At 41.6% G+C, this 26,867-nt stretch overlaps 1 protein-coding gene and 2 long non-coding RNA genes across 16 annotated transcripts in view; 1 reads left to right on the top strand and 2 right to left on the bottom strand.

Annotated features, from left to right (window-relative positions):
- Positions 1-9,581: 9,581 nt before the first annotated feature.
- Positions 9,582-14,870, bottom strand: LOC310761929. 2 transcript variants are annotated; one of them, XR_014547746.1, is made up of 3 exons: positions 14,294-14,870; positions 10,481-10,645; positions 9,582-9,939 (listed from the first exon to the last, which is right to left on the bottom strand). It is a non-coding gene; the product is annotated as an uncharacterized lncRNA (long non-coding RNA). The 2 variants fall into 2 exon arrangements; XR_014547747.1 differs by having other exon boundaries at positions 14,662-14,870.
- Positions 14,871-15,934: 1,064 nt separating this feature from the next.
- On the top strand, positions 15,935-24,174 carry LOC310761927. The gene is made up of 2 exons (XR_014547744.1): positions 15,935-16,190; positions 23,975-24,174. It is a non-coding gene; the product is annotated as an uncharacterized lncRNA (long non-coding RNA).
- The window catches only part of GLRA2 (glycine receptor alpha 2), a 120,002-nt gene continuing 111,204 nt past the window's right edge, over positions 18,070-26,867 (bottom strand). For 2 of the 13 annotated variants that reach the window (XM_083612149.1, XM_083612145.1), the window contains exon 11: positions 18,070-19,566. In XM_083612149.1, coding sequence (XP_083468275.1) covers positions 19,285-19,566 — 282 coding nt within the window. In that variant the 3' untranslated portion in view covers positions 18,070-19,284. The remainder of the gene's footprint in view (positions 19,567-26,867) is intronic. The other 11 variants (XM_083612143.1, XM_083612142.1, XM_083612141.1 and 8 more) reach the window with 10 other exon arrangements.

Genomic DNA, 26,867 nt, shown 5'->3' with positions numbered 1-26,867 from the left:
CTGAACTCCCTTCTTTTCATATTGCTTCGGATGACGCATCAGTCGTAGTGTCTTCAAATCCATTCTAGGTCACTTGCAAAAGAATATTCACTTTAGACAAGTTTTGCCTGGGTTAGGATAAAGAGGGGATGCCACCTGCCTCAGCATCCTATCCTTCCCTAGAACATCACTAGCTGACTGATAGTGTGGTTGGTAAGGAGACTTAACCATCCAGTTCCTATTAATGCACTGAATTTTGCCACTTTGGTGCTGATTTAGTAGTTAGTGGAATCTGACAAAAGGAGGGAGGTTATCAGAACTGCCTGGGAATTCAGTTTAAATGGTGGCGTGATATATAAGGAATGTCCTCAACTGTTTTGATTCCCGACTGACGAGCGGGCACAGTGGTTAAAAGCGGGGTGTGTGTGTGTATCTCCCAGCAGAGCAGATGGCAAGGCATTAAAGGAGGCCAAAGTGAAAGCTCTCTGATATTTGGAAATTTCTAGAGCATAAAGATAAGCAGCTGGAACAAAGGTTTTGCTAGTTTCCAGCTGCCTAGCAGCAAAGCTTAGTCTTCTTGCAGGGCTACATCCCAGATTAGTTTAGTTGTGTCCTTAGTTCTCAAGGCCACAAGTGTAACAGAGCGGGAGACAATGACCCAAAGTGTGATAGTTCCACCTTTACATCTCTCTCCCAACCAGAGGAGAAGTTATCCGATGAAATAAAAGAGGCTAAAACAGAGGGATTAAGATTTAACTTAATCCAATAGCAGTTTCTGGTTTGCATGCCAAAATGGAACTGGATTATGTAGTAGTACATTCCTGCTGTCTATACTCAACAGGGATTGATATGTGTTTTGTAACTTGTGGTCTGAATGGAGTCATCCCAGATCCTACTCTTTGAGTTAAGGCATTCGGTGTGCAACATGGAACACCAAAGGTACAGTGGTACCTCAGGTTACAGACCCTTCAGGTTACAGACGCTTTAGGTTACAGACTCTGCTAACCCAGAAATAGTACCTCGGGTTAAGAACTTTGCTGCAGGATGAGAACAGAAATCGTGCAGCGGCAGCTGGAGGCCCCATTAGCTTAAGTGGTACCTCAGGTTAAGAACAGTTTCAGGTTAAGAACTGACCTCCAGAACAAATTAAGTTCTTAACCCAAGGTACCACTGCACTGTGCAAAAAAACCTGCATTGTATATCTACTAAAAGTCCTTGTAAATGCACAGCTGTGAGCCATGTGTAAGTTGGGCTCTCACCTTCAGTCACATATTGAATGAGCCTCCTTTCGAGAAAAAGAACCTAGGAAGGGCAATGGTAGTTCTTTGGGCATTCTCAAAAACATGCAGACTGGGCTCTCTGCAATCCTGTTGACTGGAAGACTACACCAATATATCTGAATGCCATCACCTTTCTTTCATGGTTGTTGATCAGCGAGCGTTTGAAAAAAGACTATTTTTTAAAGTCTTTTGGTAATTTGTGGTGAGCTGCTCCTCAGTACAGGAGTAAGAGAAATCCCAAAGGGCTCTTCTGATTTTTACTGTTGAGCTTTTAGCAATGATTTTTATTGTAATTTACAGTACTATTATTGTTTTGTTTCTGCATTTTAATGTATTGTGATTTTGCATTTTTTTTGTGTATTGCTTTTTAAATTTTTTATAATGAAAGTGGAATAGAAATGCTTTTAATACATAATTAGTAAATATGTGGTTTCTGTTCCAAGCTGGCTGGAGAAACTCTGAACAAGAGCACTTCTGTCTGGTGTTGGTGACCAGCTTATTCTCATCTAGATTTTCCATTCTCTTGTCTTTAAGCCAGAGGTGGTTTTTTTTTTTTTTTGAAGTTTGTCTTCCATTGACCAGTAGGAAAGCTTCAACTCTCAAGAGATTGTTTTCTTTCATCTTTGTTGCATGAGTAAGTACATTTGTTATGCCCTGGTTAGCACTGGGGGCTTATACTGTTCTCTTTTCATTTACGTAAGCTTCTGCTGAGGCATGATAGTTTAATTTCTAACCAGAAATGACCTGGGTGCACTGTAACAATTAAGTCAACTTTCGGTTCACCAATAGAAATTAAACTTTTAGTATGTGGATTTGAGAAAGATCCTTGGCTTGTGAAGGTGAAGCTAAGCTCTGTCTTGATTCTGCCACAAAATGGAAATGTATCGGGCAGAAGGAGGTTCTTAAGCCCTCCCTCTCCCCATCCAGCCATCCATTAAAACCTCCCTACTTTTTATCTAATCCCAAATTCCACAGCCTCTCACAAATATGAGAGAGAATGGGAAAAGCAACTGGCAGGACCAAGCAACAGATTGAAAAGTATTAAGCACCCTCTTCCTGTTTCAAGTTTCTAAGCCACAAACTCTGCTCTCTTGGACCTAATCTGCATACGAGAAGCAACAGTTGGATTTTAAACGCATCCTCATTAACTGTAGTTAGTCAGGGGTGCTAAGAATTGGCAGCAGACTCCTGTCTCCCTCACAGAGCTACAGTTGTTAGATTGCCCTGTGGAGAGGGATCGATTGTTAAACCACCCTGGTAACTGTGAAGGAAACGGGGTCTCCTAACAACTCTCCGCAGCTTAACAAACTATACTTCCAAGGATTCTTTGGGGGAAGAAGTGGGTGCTTAAAGTGGCACAATACTGCTTTCAGTGTATATGTGGGCCCAGCCTTGATCTTCAACCCTGTGTAACTTGAGGATGAGGGATAGCATTGCCATGCAGTCTGTTCACTCAGCTCTGATAGGTGCTATCATCAGTTTTGGAGGGCAGAGAAGGTGCTTATTACGTTTAAGCTTCCTCCCTGTACCCTATGCCAGGGGTGCTTAACTTGTGACCCTCCAGAGAATGTTGCACTCCAATTCCCATCAGGCCTAGTCAGCATGGCCAAAACGTTGGGCATAATTGGAACTGTAGTCCTGCAACATCTGGAGAACCAAAGGTTAGCCCCCCCCCCGCCCTATAAAAATTGCTGGTGTTGGAAGGAATGATCCAGAGTTTGACCATAGAAGTTACATGCACTCTTAAGGGTCTGTATGGACCAGGCCACCATGCTGACAATTTGTTTTTTGAAACCTGCTTTTAAAGGCAGAGAGACAGCTAGTGTATCATCTAGTTTGGCCATCGGATGGAGGTGAATTCTGTGACAATCCAATTTTAAGAGTCACCACACAGCCATCTGTTGCGCTTGTCCTTCCTTGGACAAGGGCCCGTGTATTGTATATGCATGTGTGCACATGCAAACACAGCAAAGAGTTGGCTTCAAAATATAACAAACGGAGACAGCTTGATTAAGCCCAGAGTCTGACAGTAATGACAGATGAGCGATGTCTGCTCTAAATAAGGTCTTCTCTTTCCTGAAGCGCTGGAAGAACAACAGACGAGAGTGGCATGCTCCAAATAATGAGGGGGTTGGGGAGGAGGGAAAGCATACTGCCTCCTTCTAAAAGCAAAATAGAACATCAAGCCACAAAATTACATCTGCATTATTGAACAGCATTACTGTGGCAAAGGAGGGAAATGGTGGAGAAAAGCTATTTAAGGAGGATAAAACGGGGTCATGAGGCATCTTTTACAAGCCGCTTCCCTATGGCACTGAGTCCTGGCATACATACAGCTAGATATCGGTTGTAGCAATTAGTACGTTGCAAGTATCTTTAGCCTACTCCATGAGGGCTTTAGTGACCAAGAGAGGCAGAAAACGAGATCTTCTAGAAAGTTCTGGACTGATCATTCAGGGGGCTCAGGTCAGGGTTCCCCCGGGTCTCTTGAGACCTGGCTCTCAGAACTCCACCCCCCTCTAGTCCTGAGTCATATCTCAAGTATTTTCTGAGTCTGTCCATAAGATAATGCAGGCCTTTGGGCTGAAGGATTCCCCATCCCTGTGCTACAAACATCAGGTGTTGCCAGGCTACATGAGAGTGATGTAGGCACGAGGTGCAGGTGGGAGGCCTTAGAGAACTGCGATGGGTCTGATTTTTTTACTATATTCAGACTGGCAAAAAAAAATGTTTTGCCTCTAAGAATATTACTTATTTGTTTAAAAACCAACAGGCTGGACCCCCATAGAAGATCATATCTTATTTTGATGGCCGATACATTTGGATGTACAGAGAATGACAGTCCCTTACTGATGACGATACACTGAGACATATTGTTATCGTTACTGTAAGACACACAGTTTGTCAAACTCGCTTCCCCAGCCTCAGCAATGTTCACTGTATTGCATTCTGAGTGAACGCACAGCACTTCTGAAAACTGGGCCCCTTAAGTATATCTTCCGCATCTGTCCAGCATGGAATATTCCATTTTGAGAACAGAGGCACATGGTGTTCTTTTTTGGCCCAGACACCAAAAAAAATGGTCAGAACAAAAGACCTGCCCTGAAGTCATACGCTGACAGAGCTGCTGACTCATTCAATATTCCCAGACCTTTCAAAACACGGGCTATTGAAGCTTGAGTTTAGGTTTTAAGAGCACATAAGTAATTTAAAACATTCCACGAATCCCAGACTTAGCCACAGAAATGGACAAAACATTCAGTCAAATTTAAACCTAAATCCCAACACCAATTTCTGAAGAAAAAGCAAGAAAGCTAGGATATAGTGTATTTATGTGGGGAATAGGGAGTTGGAGTCTGGGGAACGTTCTATTCCCCTCCTTGAAAGTGACTCCCAAGTACAAATGATGAAATATTTACAATTGTTCCACTTGATTTTGTGGGTTTAGGATTAGAGAGCTTCTCAACTTCCTCAGCAGTTATACTGCCTCCTAACTCTAAAGGAATTTGAGTCTTAAGACAAGTCTAAGCTAAGCAAAGGGTAGGGAACTGTTGAGGGAACATTGGTGGTGGAGCCAGACTGCTCCTTGCTGAAATTGAATTGTCTCAGATATCGGGTTGCATCCAACGCATTGTAACAGATTTTTTTGGAGGAGGGGAGATGAAGGGCAAGGCCCCTTGTGTGAGCAGAAGCCTGTTCTGCTTGTGCAATAGGAGTTCTCATGAGCCCCATGACAGTGTTCCTCTGAAGGAGAGAAGGAATGGGACAATAATGTAGAACTTGATCCTGGCTTGGGAGGTGCTGAACTGGATGCTGCTTTGGGACCAAACAAGTTTGTCAGGAGAAAGAGAGCCCTGCCCCAGTGACAGCAAACCCCACTCCCCAAAGCATGGAGGAGGCATTATCTTATCTCCTGTTCCATCCACCACTAGGGAGGCAGGCACTATCTAAGTCAGATCGTGAGCAACCAGTGTTGACATGAAGTCAGTTGTAGGTTGCACAAGCAGGCCCAGCCTACTCACAAAGTTGCCCATGTACTTGCCTGGTCTGTTGGCTTGGGACAAGCTCCATGTGAATGAGTGTGTCCTAATCTTCAAAAGGATTGCTCAAGGGACATGGCAGAGGTTGGGACAACATCTGAGCTTGCAACCTTAGAACTCTGCTTTAGCTGTTGATTTGCTTGGGCCATGTAGTCATAGAAAGCTTTGGGTGATCATTGTGCTGAGAGTCCATGTGCTGTGATTACATTGTGCTGAGAGAGCCAAAATGGCAGTGTTGGCTACAAGTCACTGGTTTTACAAGAATCGATGAGCACTAAGATTTCAAGAGCATTTATATTGTTAAATCCCAGTAGCTGGGATTTCCAATTTAAAAAAGGGGGGTGTTACTTCTCTCTTCAGTACCTGCTGCATCTTTTCTAATTTTATCTGAGTTGGAGGGGCAGTTGCTAGACATGTCATGTGGAATTTGATTGACAGTGGTGGTAGCAAGCAGGAGACTAAGGGCCAGTGACTCATCAAGAAGCAAGGACCTGTTCATAATACTTGAGAGAGTGCAGAGAGAGAGGGCCTTTTGGGGATGGCACCAGAGTTTTGAATACTTAACTTTCTCCACAGCACTCTTTAATGCACCAGATGAAGCCAATCATATTTGACTAAGCTTTTAATAGATGAAGATTTAACTCTGTATTTGCTATTTAATGCTGATACATGAAACTCCATAAAATGCAACCTAGAACAGATCAGGTGGATACGTAAAAAAGGTGTTTAGACACTGTCCTTCCTAATAAAATTCTAATTCGGATGCAAAAGGCTCACCTTTTATCAAATTGGCATGTAAAGTTCTGTGCTACATCAATGCGAATGGTAAGTAGAGCAGAACCAATTAGATCTTAAAATTTACCTGCTTTTATTCAGATCACATTGAATGCATTAGTTAGAAGTTGTGACTTATTCAGGTGTTCTGTGAAGTATAATATAAAATGACAGAAAATAATTACTGGCATAAATGTAATGACTATGTACATCATAGAAGGAATGATTATAACCCAGGCATAGGCAAATTCTGCCCTCCGGATGTTTTGGGACTACAGCTCCCATCATCCCTAGCTAACAGGACCAGTGGCCAGGGATGATGGGAGTTGTAGTCCCAAAACATCTGGAGGGCAGAGTTTGCCTATGCCTATGCCCGATTATAACCTGATGAGCTCATTTCATGCCCACCAGAAAAGGGTAAATCCATTTATGATCTGGAATAGGAAGGGCAGCTTGTGACCTGTATTTACATGAAGATCTGGCTTTGCTAAGCCAGGCACGGCATTAACAAAGCACATGCAGCTCATTGCTTAGCGTCTTCTTTCTAAAGCATGGATAAGAACACAGCTGCGATCACATATAGAGTCAAACATAGGGGAACTTGATAATTGTAAATTTAAAGGAATACTTGGGAAACAGCTTCTGCATAATTTTAATCCACCACACTATTTCAGACATTAGCTTCGTAAGTGAAAACTGGCAGACATTCATCCAACGCTTATATTTATTCTGCCCTAACAACATGTTCTCCCCACCAGGAATTGTTATGTTCTCATTTTAGTGATGAAATAAAGATGCAAAAGAGACACACTAATCTGGAGAGTCTTGCACAACTACTGTACAAGGGGCGGGGGGGGGGGGCTGGAAAAAGACTTAACATTAGGATCCATTTCAGCAGAGAATATCAAGGAATTTCTCTTCGGTGAGACGGCACTATTACAATCTTAACAGAATTGTTGTAGGGAGGTGGAAGAACATAATGCAGGGAGGTGCATACGTAATGGGTGCTATATAGAGCAACAATTCATTGTGGCAGAGTGTGAAATACTATGCACACTTACTTGTGGGGGGGAGCAGGGAACTCCTTGTGAACTCAGTGCTCTTCATACGCATAGGATTAGACTGCAGGGCTAAAATCCTGGGCATGTTTGTGGGAATGAGGCCTCTCGCTGCCGGTGCCCTTCCACCGTTCGGATTCCGTTCTTAGACCGAGGTAAAGTTCTCAAACTGGGATACTATTTCCGGTTTTGCAGAGTTCGTAAACCAAATCATTCTTAAACCGGACTGTTCTTAAACCGAGGTACCACTGTATAGGGAAAGTGGAATCAGCACTGCCTGAAATATACCTTGGGGACTGCCCTGATTTCCTAAGCAACTCAATCCAACATCCTCACAGAGCTCCCAGGCAGTGTGAAACAGCTTGCAGTCCATGTGGCACTGAAGTCTGAGCTATAAACATTGTATTAACATTTATGAGGATCCAGTGACCCATTGCTGTGAGGGTTGGCAGAATTATCGGAATTGCCTCCGCTTTTGCAAATCCATGCTCACGACGGGCCCAGGAGCACTTTGGAACTGGCTGAGCATGAATGAGTATGTGCGGTTTCTTGTGGGGGAAGCCCCATTGCGTACTGCCTCCGTAAGACAATTTCATATTCATAGCTCCGGTAAGCAGTGCCTGCTGATGGGAATATCACACGAGCAAAGGCTAGAGAGAACCCTTTGTAATCAAGGTTGGGATCAAAAGAGAACAATAGCCACTGTCCTCAGGTATCAGGCAGCAATTTATATGCATGCATCATCTCCCAGGAACAGTTGGCTGCTGATTCTCAGTTTTTGGACCTGCTCTGAGGCTACAATAAAATGTATCAAAATCTAGAAGGTACCCAGAAGGTACCATCTGCTCCAGGCCCAGAAACTCATCCAAGCTCACGTTAGCCAGAACCATCCCATTAACTGTCTGCCAAAAGTGGAGTACGCCAGAAACTCAGAGCGGTGGGAGCTAAGGTCCACAAGTGCTTTTCTTTTCACTCATTCCCACCTGGATAATTTCCCTCATTTTGGGGTCGTCTGTGTTGGAAGGCTTATGGTCACCACCTGTTCTTTCAAGGTAGGTTCATTTTATGACTGAATGATTCAACAGGAGCAGCTGCTGTCTCTCTACACTGCCTGTTTCAGTCATAAATGATTTTGATGGACATGGTAGAACAACAACACTTTGCTGCGTGCCCATTGGTGATCTTAGGCTCCCCACAGAAAAGCTGGTTAGGCTGTCATGGTTTAACACCATAGGAAAAAGAGACTGAATGAGATTTGGGCTTCCAGACTTCCTTTCTCCCCTTCCTTCATATCCATAGATGGGAAATTGGAAGCTTTCACTTAAAACTAACCAGAGTACCCTTCTTGTGATTCCTGAAATCAAGAGACTGTGGGTTGCTGTGATTACTTAACAAAGCAGAATAACAAACCAGGTTTGATCCTTGTTTGTATAAACTAACCATAGTTAGGAAAAACTACAGTTTGTTGAGTTTGGATATAACAGGGAAACTGGTCAGTTCTCAAGTAAAAGCTTTCAATTTTTTCACATGCATGGTGGAAGAAGAGGGGGGAGTGCAGAGCAGGAGGCTTGTGAGGTAGTTTTTGTAACAGGAAAGCATGGTTTAGTATAGTATTACATTGAAGTTATCTATAGAGAGGAAGTGCTGAGGTGCCATTTGCTATACTTACTGTGAAAATGGCACTAATAATTTCTTCTGAGAGAATAACACAATCATCTATTTGTTACTTTGATGCGTTGTTCACACCTGTGCATTAGAAAAGAATAACATGGACATTGTTCAAAAATAACATTGAAATTGGAGTCGGAAGTAGCGATGAGCATAGGTTCATCGCAAATAGACAAAGACCTTCATGTTCAATACATGAAATATCAGTTATTTTCCAAGACATAATTCTTTACAATCTGTACTATCTGATTTTTCTTTTGCTCAACACTCAACATCGTCCAGGCCTAACACTATTTTCATTAATATATGTCCATGTTACCCTAATACATGCATTCTTGTGCACATTAGTTGGCTAGAGAACTGCATTGCAAAATTCAGAGACATGCACATCTTGAAGGACGGCTGTGTTTTGACTGGCGTATTATTTCAGGAACAGCAGTTTTGCTAGGTTCAACTTTAAATATGAACTTTGCCAAATTTCTCATCCATCCCTACCTGGTGTTCAGAAGGGACCAATGGGTCCGCAATTGCAAAGTGACTCAGGGCTCCTAAAGGCAACTTTTTTAATTGAGCACTCACCCTGATTTACCTGATAAAGTTTAACCTAACTAACAAATGAGAAAGATAACTTAGGAATGCATATGCGGAGGTAAGCAAATATTTTTTGAAAAAAATATTGATGAATGCTTTTTGATACCCACAGCCAAGTTGCCCATCAATTATGCCAGAGATTTTGCAATGGGGAAGACATTTTGCACCACCACCAACCCAGGGCCCCTAAACAAGGTTTAAAAGCTATGGTGAAAAAAATACATGAAGCCAGGGTAAATGCATTTTACTTTATCATTTTTATAATTACATGTCTGCTGTGCCCTTGAGAATAACGCTGTCCATGTCTGTCTGCTTCCTTGTACATTTTCTTCTTTTCTTCTTTTTCCCTTGAGCATTGTTTGCTTTACAAATGTTCTTTATTCTGGCCGGTATCTGCTTCTCTGGCACAGCCAAGTGCGGTGCAAACAGCCTCGGCGTCTCTTTCTCTACATTCAAAGAGCCAATTATGTTTTGAAATGTAGTCAGCTACTGCTTCCGAAACATTTCATTGTGACATTTGCCTTGACTGCTGATAAATACCCATGCTGTCTGTAAAAAACAACAACCAAACAAACCAAAAATAGTTTATGGAATGAGCATCGGATTGAATTGAATAACACATACCAATCTCAGAGGGGCCCCAGAAGCAACTTATTCTTGCATGTATACAGTATAACATTTCCCTAATGTTCATCCTCTACATGGTTTTTTTTAGACTACAACTCCCATCATCCCTAGCTATCAGGACCAGTGGGCAGGGATGATGGGAATTGTAGTCTGAAAAAAGCTGGAGACCCAAGTTTGGGAGACACCATGTCAGAGGAATAGAATAAGTGTAATGCTAATCATATCTTGAAAGCTGAATGTAGTTGGTAGCACTGAAATAAAACAAGATAAAGAGGTAGGTTTAAAAGAACGTGGTTCTGCAAATCAACGCTGGGTGGGGGGGAAAGTAATCACAATAGAAAGGGTTTTGGGGAGGCAGCATTTGTGTGTAAACCTGAAAGGCTGCCACCTAGTTAGCAAATACATCTGATTTCTTTCTTTCTTTTTTGCAAGGCGGGGAGGGATATTTAGTAAATAGCCTTACATCTAAGCTGTTCTTTAGTTGTCTTTGTAATCCATTACAGTGTATTAGCCAATCTGAATGAGTGTAATCGTTCCCAAGGGAGCACTTCTTGGCTTTTTCCATAAGGAGATCAGAGGTAAATGAAGTGGATTGTTCCGAGATTCAATCCCAGGAGATGATTCAAACCTAAGAAGAAGATGCAACGTTTTCAGAGACATCAGCCAGGTAGGTCAGGAAGAAGAGAGTGAAGGGCAGTTATTAGTTAATGTTGTCAACGTTTCCCAGAAACCCCTGGTTTTTCTTGACATGTTAGAGTATTGATGCTGGATTAAAAAAAATCACCATTATTATTTTGCTCCTTTGCTTAAAGGGAGATGATGTAGCCATCGGTCTAGACTGTCACAATTTTGTATGTGGGGTTTAACCACATACTGGCAAAGTCAGGTTGAACAATTAAAGTGTGTTTGGAACTCTTGTGAAAGCAGATTTCATAAACCAGCTTTATAAAAAATGCAGGGGAAAGTGTGGGACAATGATTGTGTGACACGACACTGTACAACCTCACTGCAAACAAATCAGAAGGAATGCTTGATAACCAGTGGGTGCTGTATAACCTCCTGAAACACTTGGTCCTGGCATTTGGGAGACAGCTGGAGACTATGGAATAGGGGTGTCCAGCCCTAACAGCTCTCTACACTTTTCTTGATTATTTGCAGAAAGCCATGACTGGTTAAAGCAGAGGAACACTGCTTTAAATGTGTAGTGCAGATGAGGCCTATCTACTTAATTGGCTGAAGGTACTCCCTGCCCTCATTTTGCATATACCATCATTCTAATCAGTAATAATCATATTGATAACTTTATTATCTATACCCTGCCCATCTGACTAGGCTTGCCCAACCACTCTGGGCAGCTTCCAGCACAATATAAAAACATAACAAAATGTCAAACGTCAAAAACTTTCTGATACAGGGCTGCCTTTAGATGTCTTCTAAAAGTTGTGTAGTTCTTATTCTCCTTGACATCTGATGGGAGGGCGTTCAACAGGGCCAAAAACCATCTAGAAAAATTGAACTAAAAGCCAAGATGGAAGGGCAGGGGTGAGGAAGAGCTAAACTTCCAGTTCACCGCTAATATAATGAGGACAAGCCACATGATGCAATTGTGTTGCCAGACACGAAATGAACTGTGACAAAATTGATTGAGGAGATATTACAGGGGCCGACTATAAATCTGAAATTCATCAAGGGATCTGAAAAAATGTCAAGACTGAAACTGTGGCAGGATTAATAATTTTGGCACTAAAATGAGGCAGCAAAATGTGACATTTAAATATTAATGTTGCTTCCTGATGAAGCTGGTAATCAGGCAGGGATATGCCACAAAATATTTAGGAATCTCTTGGGTTCAACATATAAGCAGAGGGACAGTTTTTCCAGTCTGTTCCTTGTAGCGGGAAACAAATCATTTGACAAGAAATGTTATGCTCTGTTCCATAGATGTAAATCCCATTAGTTTCGACATATGTTATGTGCACATAACTGAACATGGGATCACAGCCTATGCTCCCGATTATTACGGAGGGAATCTGGTTCTCCTGTTTGCAGCAGCAGCCTTGAACAATCGTGTGGGTTTATCTGCTCCTCATGGGGACGGTGTGTTAATTCTGCTTACATAAGGGTTAATTTGATTAGGAGAAGGATTTAGTGATGCAAGAGCCGTCTTTTCTTATTTTTCTCCCACGAGAAAGAGACTATGCGCAACTCCTGCTTGCGACGTTAAAAAGCGCAGCGATTTCACCCTCTGCATTCTTAACCACACAGTGGCAGCCTTCTCCATTCAGGATTCCTGTGCCTGGCACAGTACCTGTTTAGCAAGTCTCAGATTGTGGCACAACAGCTTTCAAAAAAATAAAAAGGTCGCTGATTCAAGCCCTTGCTCAACACTCTCCTTTTGATCCTAAACCGCCTTAAGGCAGCATTTTGCCAGAGAGATTCAAGGATATACAGGCAATGTAAGTTTGCGCAATTAAGGGAGATTAAAGTGCTCTGTCAACGCTGGCCTGGTGCAACAAACCCCTACCCCCTTCTAAAAATAAGAACTGGGCTCTTTTGATGCTGCTATGTGGGGAAATGAACTGAAAAGTGTGGGTTGAATATTATGAATATTATAATAGCGAATATTAATGGGAAGACGTACAACTACCAAACAAGCAAGTCAGGCATAGTCTAACCTCCGCATGAGCTTTGTGGAAGTAAATCAGGATGAAGGCTCAATAAAAAAAAGTTGTTTGGGAGGAGCCCATATACTGGACATGGCGTCCTCTCTTTTTTTCTTTCCCTTGAGACGTTTTCATCTTTGGTAATCAGATTCTCTCACTCATATTACATTAGCCAAAAGTTTCTTCCATTTGATCAAATGCTAGGAAGTCCCAGTAATGCTTGCCATTGGTGTGTAAAGGTCATTGTGCTTAACAGTCTTTACTGGAATGGCATTTTTTTAAAAAAGACATCCATTATTCTAAAATGTTTTAGCTGAATTGGGAGGGGGGTGAGAAAAAGGATATGGATTTCTTTCCTGACTATTCTGTTTCATTTCCTGCTCGAGCTTTTGGTTTATTTGCATTTTATTTGCTTTGGCTATCACTATTCAGTACCTTGCTTGACCTTGCGTTTCAAAGACAGAGGTGGGATGGGGTAAAGGAGAAACATGCTGCCCTCTCACGTGCTAGAATACTAATCTGGAGTTGGGATGAGGGGGGATTCAATTCCCTTTGCATTTAAAGGCAAACTTAGAAAATTGCACTTTCTGAAACAATACGTGAACCAAAACACAGCAATTGTTCAAAATTCACACTTTTCTAAATTTTGCAATGCAAAATTCTCCAGCCAAGTAGTGGCTTTTTTTTTTTTTGCAGATATTAGGGGTAAGTGTGGAAATAAATGAATATATTAGTGATATAAATAAATGAATATATTAGTGAAAATGGCATACGAAATGCATTCTATTAGGGACAATTCCTTGCAAAAATGTATATATTTTGGGTGTGGGTCCTGGCCTGGGAGGGTAGGGCCCTGATGGACTCTAGATACAAAAGCTGAGGTTGCTGAAGAGGCCAGAGACAATTTTGGCTCTCTTTTAGTGCTGATGCAGGTCATCAAGCCTGAGCTTCCACATCTACCACCCGCTATGAACCACCATTGGCATAATTGACAGGAAAAGCAGCATATAAGTTCTGTGCTTAAGATAATACAAAAATGTGTTTATTAAGGGAAATCCACACCAAAATGCTGATAAATTTCCATAAGGAATATCTATCTATCTATCTATCATCTATCTATCTATCTATCTATATCTATCTATCTATCTATCTATCTATCATCTATCTATCAATCAGAAATGAGGATAACTGATTTTAACATGGGTGAAAATGAGAAGCTGAGAGAACCAAAAATGGACAGATTTGTTCACCCTTATTTGGAGCATCACATAAAAAGAGGGAAAGGAGAGAGAAGAGTCTAATAAATGAATAAGGTTCAGATAGATTCATGAGTGGGAATCCTGGGAAGTGCTGTTTGCTAAAGGTGCTGAGAGTTGTTAGGAGACCCTTATTCCCCTCACAGAGTTACAATTCCCAGAATTCCCTGGGAAGAGGGATTGACTGTTAACGCACTTTGAGGATTGTAACTAATAACACAAAGACTTCCCCCAATAAATGTCAACATTCCACAAATTAAAATTATCAAAATATTATGCCTTATTGTCTTATCTTATATTTTCTATATAGTGTATCGACATTTTGCCTCTCAGATTTGGGAGACTGTTATCACTTACCATGACTGAATGTTTTCCTGAAGTATTTTTTTTTTTGTCTTAAACCACAAGTTTCATCGGTCTGCTTGTGCAGCTGTAGTCCTGTTTATTCCAAATATCCGGTGTTTGTTTCATTACTGAAATTCTGTCTTTATCATCTGTGCGCCACAACCAGTCCTGCCTTCCCTCTCCATCGTTTGCCAGATGACATTCCAGATCCTGCTTCTCAGGGTCACTTTTCCTGCTCATATAGTGCACATAACTCTACCTTTTCCCCCCTAAAGGAAAAGAACCTGGTAGACTCAAGACTGCCCAGAGCTGTCCCTATAGGTACACATTGTAATTATCACATGCAGACTGATTCCAGTGGCCTTCACATAATGGATTACCTGTTGCAAGACCATCGCTCTGTATTTGTCTCTTCCAGATGAAAGGCCTTTAACACAACGCCATCCATTACTATTGATACATGCAGCGGCTTCTATACAATCCCCGCCTGACTTTATAAATGATGGGGGAGCGCTCCAACTCTGCTGAACTGCTGTCATCAAACATACAGCCAAGCAGCCCTGTCAAAAGCATTGTCAGCATAAATGAGCAAGGCTACAGATGGATTGCTAAACAGCTCGGCTTGGTTGCATTAAGGGAAAGGTGTTGGAGGTGTGATCTGCCTCAAGGCTTGCCTTCACAAACTTGACCTGCTTTCGTGATGAAGGGTAGGGACAATCTCCCTGAAATTGAATCATGTTGCAAAAGCTGTGGCAGGGATCTTGTGCCTCTTGTGTGCAGGAGGAAAATAGGCTTAAAGAAACCACCTCGCCTTTCCGCAGCATTTTGATCTAAGTGAATGAAATCACATGCCACGAATGAAGTCCATGAATACCATTTCCAAATTTCACAGGAGAAATGACTTTTTAACATAACCCCCGTTGTCCATGTTTACACTGGAACATTTTATTCTTTGGAATGACGCAAAAAACACATTTTAAGTCCTGTCCAAAGCAAGAGGTCATCAGCATGCAATGCCTTGTGTCGTGACTAATCTTTAGATTCTAGCAGAGGCACTACAGTTATAAAAGCAGGCTTGTGTTCTCAGGATCACTGAATACTGCTTTATTTTTGCTTTATTTTGTTGAAGCCATATCTATTTTGTTTTAAAAAGGAAATAAATATTTATTTACTAGGAATGTCAACAAGTCAGGCAGAATTTTTGGAGAGAGGAAATTGGATTATTCAGCTCTATCCTTTTCCTATCAGATTTAATAAATTAAGGAGATACCTATGAGACAGATCATGAAATCTCATTCCTCTTTGATTCTATCTCTGTATTCCTTAGAATACAGAGCATTAGCATAGATGCTTCAATATCGGCTTCAACTTGGTTGCTGTTTTCTGGTAATAGGTTGAGTCTTCACTCCGGAAGCTTTCTCTGAGAGACCTTGATAGCTGCTGATAGCAGGACATTCACTTTGCTGTTCACATTTTGTTGGAGCAATACAGTTTTCTGTGAGAGTATGCTGCTGCTGACTGAGTAGCCATTGGTTCGTGAGGATGTTTTTCCCCCTCCTTCCTTCTTAAGGTCAATTCTGTCAGGTGTACTTGTACTGTTTTGTTGCCTCCAAGGAGCTGACTTCCCCTTAACATTTCCCTTTTCAGCTAATAACAAGACTCTGGGCAAATGTAAAGCATAGCTGGCATTTTCCAGAGTGAACAGCTCCTGCCCTGTTGAATTTCTGCCTATTCTGAAGCCCTGAATAGAACAAGTTCTGCCAGAGAAAGGAAGGGGAAAGGCTGCAGCCCAGTGACAGAGCACTTCCTCCTGAAACAAAAATTGTTTGAGAGAAAACAAAGGCTCGGCATCTGTTGTCAGACTCCATCTCCCATCAGCCCAAGCAATCATGACAAATGGTCAGGAATGGTAAGTTTTATCGTCCGACAACATCGTTTGCTACTTTGGGGATCATAGGCACCTTGTCCTGAATTCTTCCAGTATGTTCTGCCTCCTGAGTCAATGTTTTTCACCTGTTTCCCATTAGTAGACCTTGGGATTATAGTAACAAAAGAAGAAGATATAAATAAAGTAGATTGCACAGGCCTAGCATCTGCCAACACTTGAAGCAGAGGACAGCTGTCGCTCATTGTCATTTCTGCCATTGCTATTATTCACTTGCACAATCCCTTCTTGGCCAAACAATAAACAAAAGGGAGAAGCAGCAGCAGGACTCAGATGCTCTCAGTGGTGGGATCTTTTCTGTGAGGTGGCACCTTGGCAGGTGCTCAGCCATTTTGACCTCTGGTGCTAGTTTCAGGCATTTTCTACACCTTTTGGGGGGAAAGAACCACACGGCACTACATAATTCTTGCTCAATCTCCGTGTTTCTCTTTGGAGACAGACATCACCCAGCTACAAAAGAATGGTTAACATGGTTCTGTTAAAACAATTTGATAAATAGATGCATTAACTAAAAATTAACTATTAATTGACCAAGTGGGGGAGGGGGGAAAAGAATGCTTAAGATTAATGAAGGAATTTCATTTGAAATGAAAGCCTTGTTGTGATTTGGCTGATAATTCATTTCATTTCTTGTAACAGATGGCAATAGTAGCTTATAAGATAAGAGCACGGAAACAAGAAGTTAATAAATATTGAACAAAAAATACAAGTAGTACTAAAGAGAATCATTGCTGGTCCTTGCTTTGTAATAATGGAGGATCTTTCAGGAAATAAAAGATTTTAAACAGCTATAATTCTAATTCTTTGTGAATCTTCTCTGGCAATTTCTTCAGTATAAAACCCATGTATACGCACTTACCTGGGATTCCCAGAGACTTGGGTAGCTTCCAGACACCCTCCTTATTAAGCATTTATTCTGACATGTTTGCAGAAAGTTTATGTGGAGGTAATAGGATGTCTGCTGCTTATTGAGCATTCGTTCTCATTTGTTTGCAGGGAAATTACATGATGTTCCGTCAAGCAAATGTTACAACACAATTTCCAGTGCATATTCCTGTCACCTTCCTTACAGCAGTTGATTTTTTTTAAAAAATTGGTTTGTTGCAAGAGCAACAAATCCACTTTAATTCTTCAACCTTAATTTGTTGGTATGTGATTTAATCATCCCTCAAAATAGCAACAGCCTATATGTGGCTTTACTCCCTCTGCCCCAAGGTAGCTTTCAGATGATCACTAAATTGCAGGAGCAATTCAGTCACATACTTGGAAATGTAGATTCGCCTACTTTAAATGGATTTAATAAACTCCGGCAGTATTGTGCAACAAATGTCATTCAAAAAGCAAACAAAAATACTTTTTTCAGCAAGGAAAGTGATGGTAAAATGCCCTAGAAAGTGTGGGATAGCAACTGATTTGCAGGGAACCATATAACTTCTCTGCAAACAAATAAAGATGAATGGTCAGTAAACAGTGGACAGCATAGAGTGTCTTCATAAACTCTGTGCAAATAAGTCAGAATTACTTCTCAATAAAATAGGTCAACTGGAAGCAACCATAATAGTTCAGTTTGTGGGTTGGGTTTTTTCTTGCAATAAGAACTAGCAGCAATAAAAGGAAAATATGCCCTCCCAATCAATAATACATATTTATTTTTTTGCAGTAAACCTTTTTGCAGAAAATGGGAAATAGTAATGCTTTTTAAAATAATAATAATAATAATAATAATAATAATAATAATAATAATAATACATTTTATCTATACCCCACCCTCCCCAGCCAAGACCGGGGTCAGGGCAGCTAACAACCAATAATAAAAACAAGTTGATTGAAATGCAACTTAAAAAACAAGATTAAAATAAAAAAATCTTCCAGGTTTCACTCCTGCCACCAATGTAAGCAAAAATACCTCATTTTTTTGTTTGGTTTTTGTTTACTTTTTATTTCTACTTTAGAACACATAGCAAGGATTTGGACCACATAGCTCTGGCACCAAAAGGTTAACAGGTTATGAAAATCACAGTACAGTTTTTAAAATTCTTCAGATAAGTCAATGATATTTAAAATGATAGCCACTTTTTTCTTTCTTTCTTTTTTTATAGTAAAGATATAAATTAGAGGTCTGTAAATGAGTCGTGTTTACCTACAGAGCTATCAACTCGCAGCTACAATGAGAGCAGCAATAGAAAGTCAATGCTAAACTGAGCTAGGTCAGGAAACAAGTTCTTAATCAACAGTGCAATACAGGGAAATACGATAGGTCAAATTACAGTTTTGGCACCTTATGCTGAATGTCATCAATAATAAAAAATATAGTAATAACCAGGCAGAAATGAAATGAAATGAAATAAGTGCACTGTCTTGGAACCAAGATAAAACCAGCCATTTCTCAGGTTGTTTCTACAAGTGGACACTATGAAATTAACCACACCCTACACAAGTTGGACCTCAAAAACTACAGTTCTAGGAAAGCAGGAATATTAAAATGCACACCCACAAGGATATTAAAGTATAAATCGTCCCCCTTGACACCCCCCATGCCCTGTTAGTAGAAATAATTTACAATCCACAAAGGGACTTCTGGGCAAATCATTAACTACAGACATTAATGGAATGTAGCTTAGACTTGTTTCATATAGAAAGGCAGCGTTACCCTGAAAAAAGTTTGGTCCTCTTTAAACTCATTGCAGTGCAGCCATTACAGACAGTCCCATGGTAGATGCTTTAAAGTATTTCTTAAATACAGCTTAGAGACACTGGGGGGGGGGTTTGGAGAGAGGGAAAATGGCCCCATTTAGGTTTGCTTGGCAAGAGTCTGGAAGAACCACGTAGCAAGAGGAGGAAATCAGGGCAAATCCTCGTTTGGTGATCCCACAGTATCTCGTTTTGTGCAATTGTTACCGAAACTTTCCTTTCTGTTTTTCTTCCTCTTCTAACCCCGCCCTTTCTCTTTAGTACCACAGAAAACAAAACCCTCAGTCAATGACAGGAAAGACATTTCACTCTTTATTTACAAGAGAGTCACTTTGGCTAGAAGGTCCCAGCTCAGACAGAAACGTTTCTAATCTTTGTGTATATCCTCGTGGCGTATAATTTTGTACGTAATCCAGTAAAATATATTGAAGATGAGAAAGGCCAGCGGGAAGGCCGCTCGGGATATGGTGTCGATCCTTTTGGCACGGTCCACAAACCTCTTTTTGATGGAATCTGAATCCTTTGGCGGTGGGGGCGGGGGCGGGTTGGGAGGCGTGGCTTTGATGGCAGCGCCATCTTTCACCTGGAGGCAGTGACCCATCCCATAGCCGCCGAAGTTAAACCGGCTGTCGCGAGCAGCATCTTCATCCTGGAGGGTGAGCAACGGAAGGGAAAGGCGGTTAATCGTCTATGCAAATCTCATTTAAGTTTTTGCCCTTAGCTGTTGAGCAAGAGCTGTGTTCATAATGTTGCTTTCCAAATGGGCAGTGCCACAATATTTCCGACAAAAGAACACTTGGATATCCTCTAATTCTATCGATTTCCCAATGGAGTGGTGGACAGATGTCATGACCAGACCGTAGGACACGGCCTTGTCCCATTTAGTTCAGTACTGGCAGTGAACATACCCTTCAGCAAGTCCAGGCCAAAAACTGTGATGCATGTCTTCTGAGCTGTGTTCCCAAGCAAGTCATGTGACCCGTGTGAAAGTACACATGTGTTTGGGGCCCTGTGCTCTCACATGTTTTTGAATGCCATGCTTTCGTGTGAGAGTACAGGGCTCCCAAACAGGATGTCCCAATTTAATTAGGGCAGTTGAGCGGTATCCATGAAAAGCATTGGGAGACCTTGGGCCAGTCACTATCTGCCAGCCCAACCTACCTCACATGGTTGCTGTGAAAATGAGATAACTCCCCTTGTGTGACATGTTAAGCTTCTCGAGGATAGATTATGAATAGCAGTTTTAGTATTATGCAAAACAACACTGGCTTCCTCAAAACAATCCTAAGAACTGTTATTCTGTAAAGCGTGCTAGGAAACTTGCTTTTAGAGGTTTCTATCTCTATTCCAACAACAGCCCCTTTGCAATGTCCTGTACTGACAAAATATGAAGCTGGTTTTCATTTCTGTTGCAGATCTGATCTGACATTTAGACATCCCAACACAACTAAATAATAATAATAATAATAATAATTTATTTGTACCCCGCCCATCTGGCTGGGTTTCCCCAGCCACTCTGGGCGGCTTCCATAGAAAACCAAAAATGCACTAAAATATCACAGATTAAAAACTTCCCTGAACAGGGCTGCCTTAAGATGTCTTCTGAATGTCAGGTAGTTATTTATCGCTTTGACATCCGATGGGAGGGCGTTCCACAGGGCAGGCGCCACTACCGAGAAGGCCCTCTGCCTGGTTCCCTGTAGCTTTGCTTCTCGCAATGAGGGAACCGCCAGAAGGCCCTCGGCGCTGGACCTCAGCATCCGGGCAGAACGATGGGGGTGGAGACGCTCCTCTTTCACACATGTAATTTGCCTGACTAAACGTTGCTTGGATAGCTTGGGTGGTATTCAACTAAGTTTTACTCAGTGTGGGCTCGTTGAAATTAATGAGCACAACTAAGTTAGAGCCTGTCGTTTCAGTGGGTCTACTCTGAATAATACCATCCCTTTAGTAGTTCCACATAAGTCTTCTGCATGCTTCTGTGTAAGTCTTCTATGAGTCTAAGTCAGACTTCCTCAACCTCGGCCCTCCAGATGTTTTGAGACTGCAATTCCCATCATCCCTGACCACTGGTCCTGCTAGCTAGGGATAATGGGAGTTGTAGGCCAAAAACAACTGGAGGGCCTAGGTTGAGGAAGCCTGGTCTAAGTTCAGCACCCCAAAGAAAATAAAATTATAAATGGGATGGATTTTTCCTCCCTTCCAAAAAGGTAGCTATTTGATTTATCTTCCTCACCAAGGGAAACATGCCCTGGTAAATTTGCAATGAACTGAGTTCCTTTTAAAACCTTTAATAGCACTTGCATAAGCATAGAGCGAAGCTGCGTTCCCAGGATGCTTTTCCTGTTCCTTAGTGCTGCACGCAGAAGCAATGCAAATCCAGATCAGAAGGTTAATTAAAGGAGAACAGGTTCTCAGCAGCCACTGTTTTGTGTTTTAAATTTATTTGGAAACTCTCAAATATGCTAATAGCTTATTATAGGAGACGTTCATCTGGCTTGTCCAGATTTTCCCCAAAATAATGAGCTTCTACTTTACACATGCCAGCCTGGAGTTCCTGATGAAGGAGGCAACAGCAATTTAGAGAGACTTGCTTATGTGTGAGTCGCTCCCTCACACACCCTCGCAGCACCTCCTCACACTGTCTTGGGGAAACTACCGACTAATTCCTGTTGCTTGCCCTTTGCTTAGCACTGCAAGCTCTGGAAAGTGACCTTAATCTGACAGTTAAGGATAAATAACTTGCCTTGTTTATTTTTTTACTGGTGGGAGCTCGGATGGTCATTGCTAAACAATGGTAGTCATGTATAATAATAGTACATGGTACACAATAATGGCAAACATGGTTCAATAATGTCTGGGTTACAGTCCTGTCCAAACGTCTTACACAACACAGGCGGGTGGTGAGAGGTGAAGCGAATAAAGATTGGCTAGGAAGTGCGGTTTTAAATGTTTCCCTTTATTAATTCGGACTCACAATTCTCAGGCCCTCCCAAGACCCATGCCTCCCTTTGTAGGGGCTATACTGACCCATAATAATCATGCAAATCTAGGAATGACTCTTTTATTATAATTTGATCATTTGCTGTGATCTAGTCTGACTCTGTATCAGGAATTCTATCATTTTTGTCTGTAGGTGGATTCTGCTATGTATGTATACTCAAGGTTGCTCTATTTTATTTTTTGGAAATCAATAAAAATATATATTTTTTTTTAAAGAGAAGAAACCTTTGAAACCCTTCCAGGGCCATAGGGTTGTTATGCTAATGTAATAGTTTTCTCCTACTGCCCCCCCGCTCATTCTGAGAATGGAAGTTTAGGCAAGGATATTGAGAATTATGTTATAGGTTCATATCCATCTCAAAGAAATACAGTTGCCAGGAGAAGAAACCGCTGCTTCACCAGATTAATAGCTGTCGTACCCATTATACAGAATGAGGTGCAAGACTGACATGCAGGGATGGGTACATCTGTGACTTATGCTTTTTATCCATTTCTAATTTTTCCAATCTTCAGTTCTGCACGTTTCCACACACGTTTGTGAAATTTTAAAACAATCCTCATGAAAATTCACCAGCAACTTGGTGCAAATTTCTCCTGATACATATCTGAATGCAATTTTGCCTAATAAGTTTCTGTAACATAATGAAATTCTTTTGTATGTTAGTTTCATTAATGTATACATTTTTAGGCATACTTGATCCTAGCACTCGCATTTTTGTACATGTTACTTGGCTGGTGAACTGCATTGCAAAATTCAGGTAATTTGAAGGATGGCTGTTTTTGCTTCCTGGAATGTTTCAGAAAACATTAATTAGGTAGGTTTGCCTTTAAACAGAAACCAAATTGATTTTCTCCTCCATCCCTACTGACATGGGAGCATTCTAGACTATACCACCTCAGTAGAGGGGTTATTCTTTTTGAATCCTTGTTCACATTAAAAAAGAAAAAAGAACTCACTCTGGGTCTATGGTAAACCTTTCCAAATAAAAATATTGATTGCAATGTGGCAGAGTAGTTACATCAGGGAGAGAAGTTTAGCATGTTTCTCCCCTCCCCCAACCAAAAGCATTCAAAAACATGACACCCACCCACACTCACCTGCAGTCTGAAGTGGTACAGCCCAGAATTCTACCACATCACTCTACCCACCACCTCATTCTGAATATGCAGATTGGCTCTTTAGCATAGATATGCCCTGAGGAGATGCTAAAAGAGGAGTGTGGGAGGAAAGTTCTGAGCTTTAAAAATGGCTTGTCAAGCAGATGAAGGATCTATTGGGAGGAGACTCAGAAGCCACATCGTTCATGGAGGGCTTGCTATGCAGCCTTTCGGATCATGACCTATGACTGTGCCAGCTCCCTTTCCTCTACCAATCCCTGCTTTCTTTTTTAAAAAATTAAATTATATGCATGTAGGGGGTTAAGAGATGTTGAGAGATGCTTCTTTCCCTCACAGGGAGTCAGAAATTTGTGAACAGGCAACTCAGATATTTTCTTTGAGCAGCATGTGCACCAGCAATTATATGTGCATTAGAAACATATTATTTTGCTGGGGTACACAGATTTAAAGACAATATAATGGGAGTGGATGGGGAAACCCAGCCAGATGGGCGGGGTATTATGATTATAATTATGATTATTATTTAGAGCAAATATAAGTTTTGTGGCTAGCCCACTGTCCTTCAAGAACACATACATGATAAGAAATAGGTCCTTGGGAAAAGGCTATTTCTTGCCTCCCTGCTGGCACTTGGCTAGGAAGTCCCTGAAAGCCTCCAAAATGGTATGTCTTGTCCTAATTATCCAAAATACGATGGGGAGGGGAAATAATGAATCCTTGCCCAGTAAGAATAGTGCAAACAAGTCCAGTGCCAACAATTCCTGCCCCCCCCCGCAATCCCACCTGCCCTAAATATTAAACTCTATGCCAGTTTTAAACGAGCAGCTGTGGTAACACATGTTCAAGAGATAAGTGAGACTTGCTTTAGCTTTGAGACTTATCTCCAGCAAACTCCTAACATGTGTTTTCCTCCCAATTACCAACGCATCTTGCAGGAAGAAGGCTCATCAACGCTATTGATCCCTGCTGCCTCAAGTCTGCAGATCACCTCCCGCTAATTTAAATGAGGGTATTTCGAGCACTTTGGAAGATAGTGCTGTGTGGGTGTCCTTCCTATTGCTAAATTGATATCTGCGTCTGGGAAATGCAGGCTTCAAGTAGGCAAAGATATACTGAAATAAATGTACGGAAAACACTTCAACGGTTACGTACAGACGGAGCACTGTTTCAGTTCAACTCATTTCAGTAGCTTTTATCGGTTTTGATGCTTTTATCTTCACACGGCCCTTATAAATTTGGAAAGCAATTGACTCTCAGACTCATCACATACACAAGCAACACACATAACCTGTCTGTTTTCATTGAAAGACTTTGAAACTGTTCCAAAAGGTGTGAGTTAAAAGCCTGTGAGACACAGGACATGATGAAGTGGCTAAATTTAACATGAAATTGCTCATCAACCTGGCTCATCAATTTAAACATGAAGCTCTCCTTAGCAGCCAGATATCCATCTTAGAGCTGTCCAGGCATGCCTGTTCATTCATGCCAAAGACAGACAGAGGGGCTTCCATATTTCCGCCTGCAAATAAACTCTGCAGCTATATCAGAACGTATCAGCCAATGCCTGAGAGAGAGAGGAGAAGCAGAGGGGTCGGGGAAGTTTTTGGAGCAGATTATAAAAAAATGAAGAGGTTTTTCTTGTAAGGGAGGAAAGACTTGCAAATTTAAATGAGCAACAGCCAAAGAAAAATTCATTTACCATGGACCATGTACTGAGTCCCTGATCCACTACCTTTACATTAGGAAGCAACCAGCTTAAAGTGGAGGCCACTAGATAGGCACATTTTGTAATGCCTCCTTGTCAGTTGACAGTGATTGGACAAATACTGGCTCGTCACAAGAGATTTCAAAGTTGCTTCCCATTAAAAACATAGACCAAGGTATGAAGTCAATCACAAAAGAGCAGTCCACAAGACCAGTGGGGAAGCATGGTGTGTGTGTGTGCTCCACAGGGGCAGTTACCCTGGGTGCAACATTGTTAGGGGGCACAAAATTTCAACACCCGGTGCTGCCTCAATTCAGCTGCATGCTTCCGTCGCTGGGCTCCATTGAAAACGGCTTCTCCATGTGAACTAGGAGAAGACCTCTCCAGACAACGGAATGACTCTTCTTTTCTCATCTCTGAGGTTGCAATGTCCTGGGTGACGCAGTTAGGCAGTTGAATGAGCATGCATACTCTATCCATTTCCCTCCTTCCCACCCACCCCTCCGTGTGGCCCCGGGCACTGGCAGCCCACACTACACCACTGCACAAGGCTGAAAGGTAAGCATACAAGCGAATCAGCTTGAATCAGCTGAGGTGTGTGTGTGTGTGTGTGCGCGCGTGTGTGTGTGTATGCAAGCTGCTTTGAATCACATCAGGCAAAAAGGATGGGTAATAATAATAATAATAATACAGTGGTACCTCGGGTTACAGACGCTTCAGGTTACAGACTCCGTTAACCCAGAAATAGTACCTCAGGTTAAGAACTTTGCTTCAGGATGAGAACAGAAATTGTGCTCCGGTGGCGCGGCGGCAGCAGGAGGCCCTATTAGCTAAAGTGGTACCTCAGGTTAAGAATGGACCTCCAGAACGAATTAAGTTCTTAACCCGAGGTACCACTGTAATAATAATAGAGTGTAGGATGACCACATCCATCACTGGCATGTGACCCCCCCAAGGGTTGACCAGCAGCCATTGGGCAAAAAAAGCTCAGCCAACTCTGACTAAACTTTGGAAGTGACTAAAGAGACGGTCCTCATGTGGGCTCATCATCTGCGAACTCCGCCAGGATAGCACATGAGAGAAACAGCAAATACCATACAGGAAGAAAATATGAATGCCAACTGTCACAAAGGAGCAAAACAAAACAAAACAAAAAAACCCAAGAAAATGAAGCAAGCAAATGTTTTGTGTGTTGTGTGCATCAAGACTAAACAGCGAGAGCCACAAGAGAGGTGGTGGAGATCAAAGGACAAACACAAAAAACAAGCAGCACGGAGAAGAATTACCAGCATCAGCCAACAATAAAATAAGAGCTTTGGGTAGCAGAGTAACTCAAAGTGGCATTTCATCTAGCTATAGAAAAACCACCACAACCCTCTTCTTTCTATCAGCTTGCACATCTTTTGTTTGCAACAAGTAACCTAGGCATCGTTTTCTGGGTCAGTAAAGATGGTTTACCTCAAACGCATAAAAGTGCTCCCTTCTCCCTGGCCATAGGGTTACATTACTGATTGTCACCACACAGGTATAAGGAAAGTTGCTGCACAAATGACACAGTGTGTGTGTGTGTGTGGAGAGTGGAGAGGGAGTCAGAAATCTCTGAACATGCTTCGGTGATTTGTTTCAGCTGGTTTGTTTCTTTGATGTTTCCGAACTAAGAGGATAATCTTGCCTAGAAAGAGGAGGGGGCAGTAAATATGTACTAGATAAATAATTACTAATTACATGTGGCATCTTATCTGCTATTTTGTGTTTGTTATTTGTTGCTTGTTTTCTGTTTTTTTACCTGTTTCTGTACTGAAATTATGTAGTTACTATTTTTAATAGGGTTGGCCACTTAGTTTGCTTTAAGAACCTATGTCACCTTATCATTTTAAAGTAATCTAACAAATAGACTTGTTATTTTAATGTCTGATGTTGGTGTAGTGATCAGGTGCCAAAAGCTTTCTTAAGGCTGAGGATCAATTCAGATAGACTTTTCTGAGTTCACCATTTCACTGGGCCATTATTTTTCTCTGAGGTCCTCAGGGTGACACATGTGGTCCATTCCCTCCCCTATATCAGCACAACAACCCAGTGAGGCAGGTTATGAGACAGACAGTAGTAGGATCAATTTCACCCAT

This window comes from Podarcis filfolensis (genome assembly GCF_964270895.1).
Source record: "Podarcis filfolensis genome assembly, chromosome: 4".
Lineage (NCBI taxonomy): Eukaryota > Metazoa > Chordata > Lepidosauria > Squamata > Lacertidae > Podarcis > Podarcis filfolensis.
The sequence above is the reverse complement of the archived record's forward strand: the minus strand, read 5'-3'. Positions and strand labels throughout refer to the sequence as shown.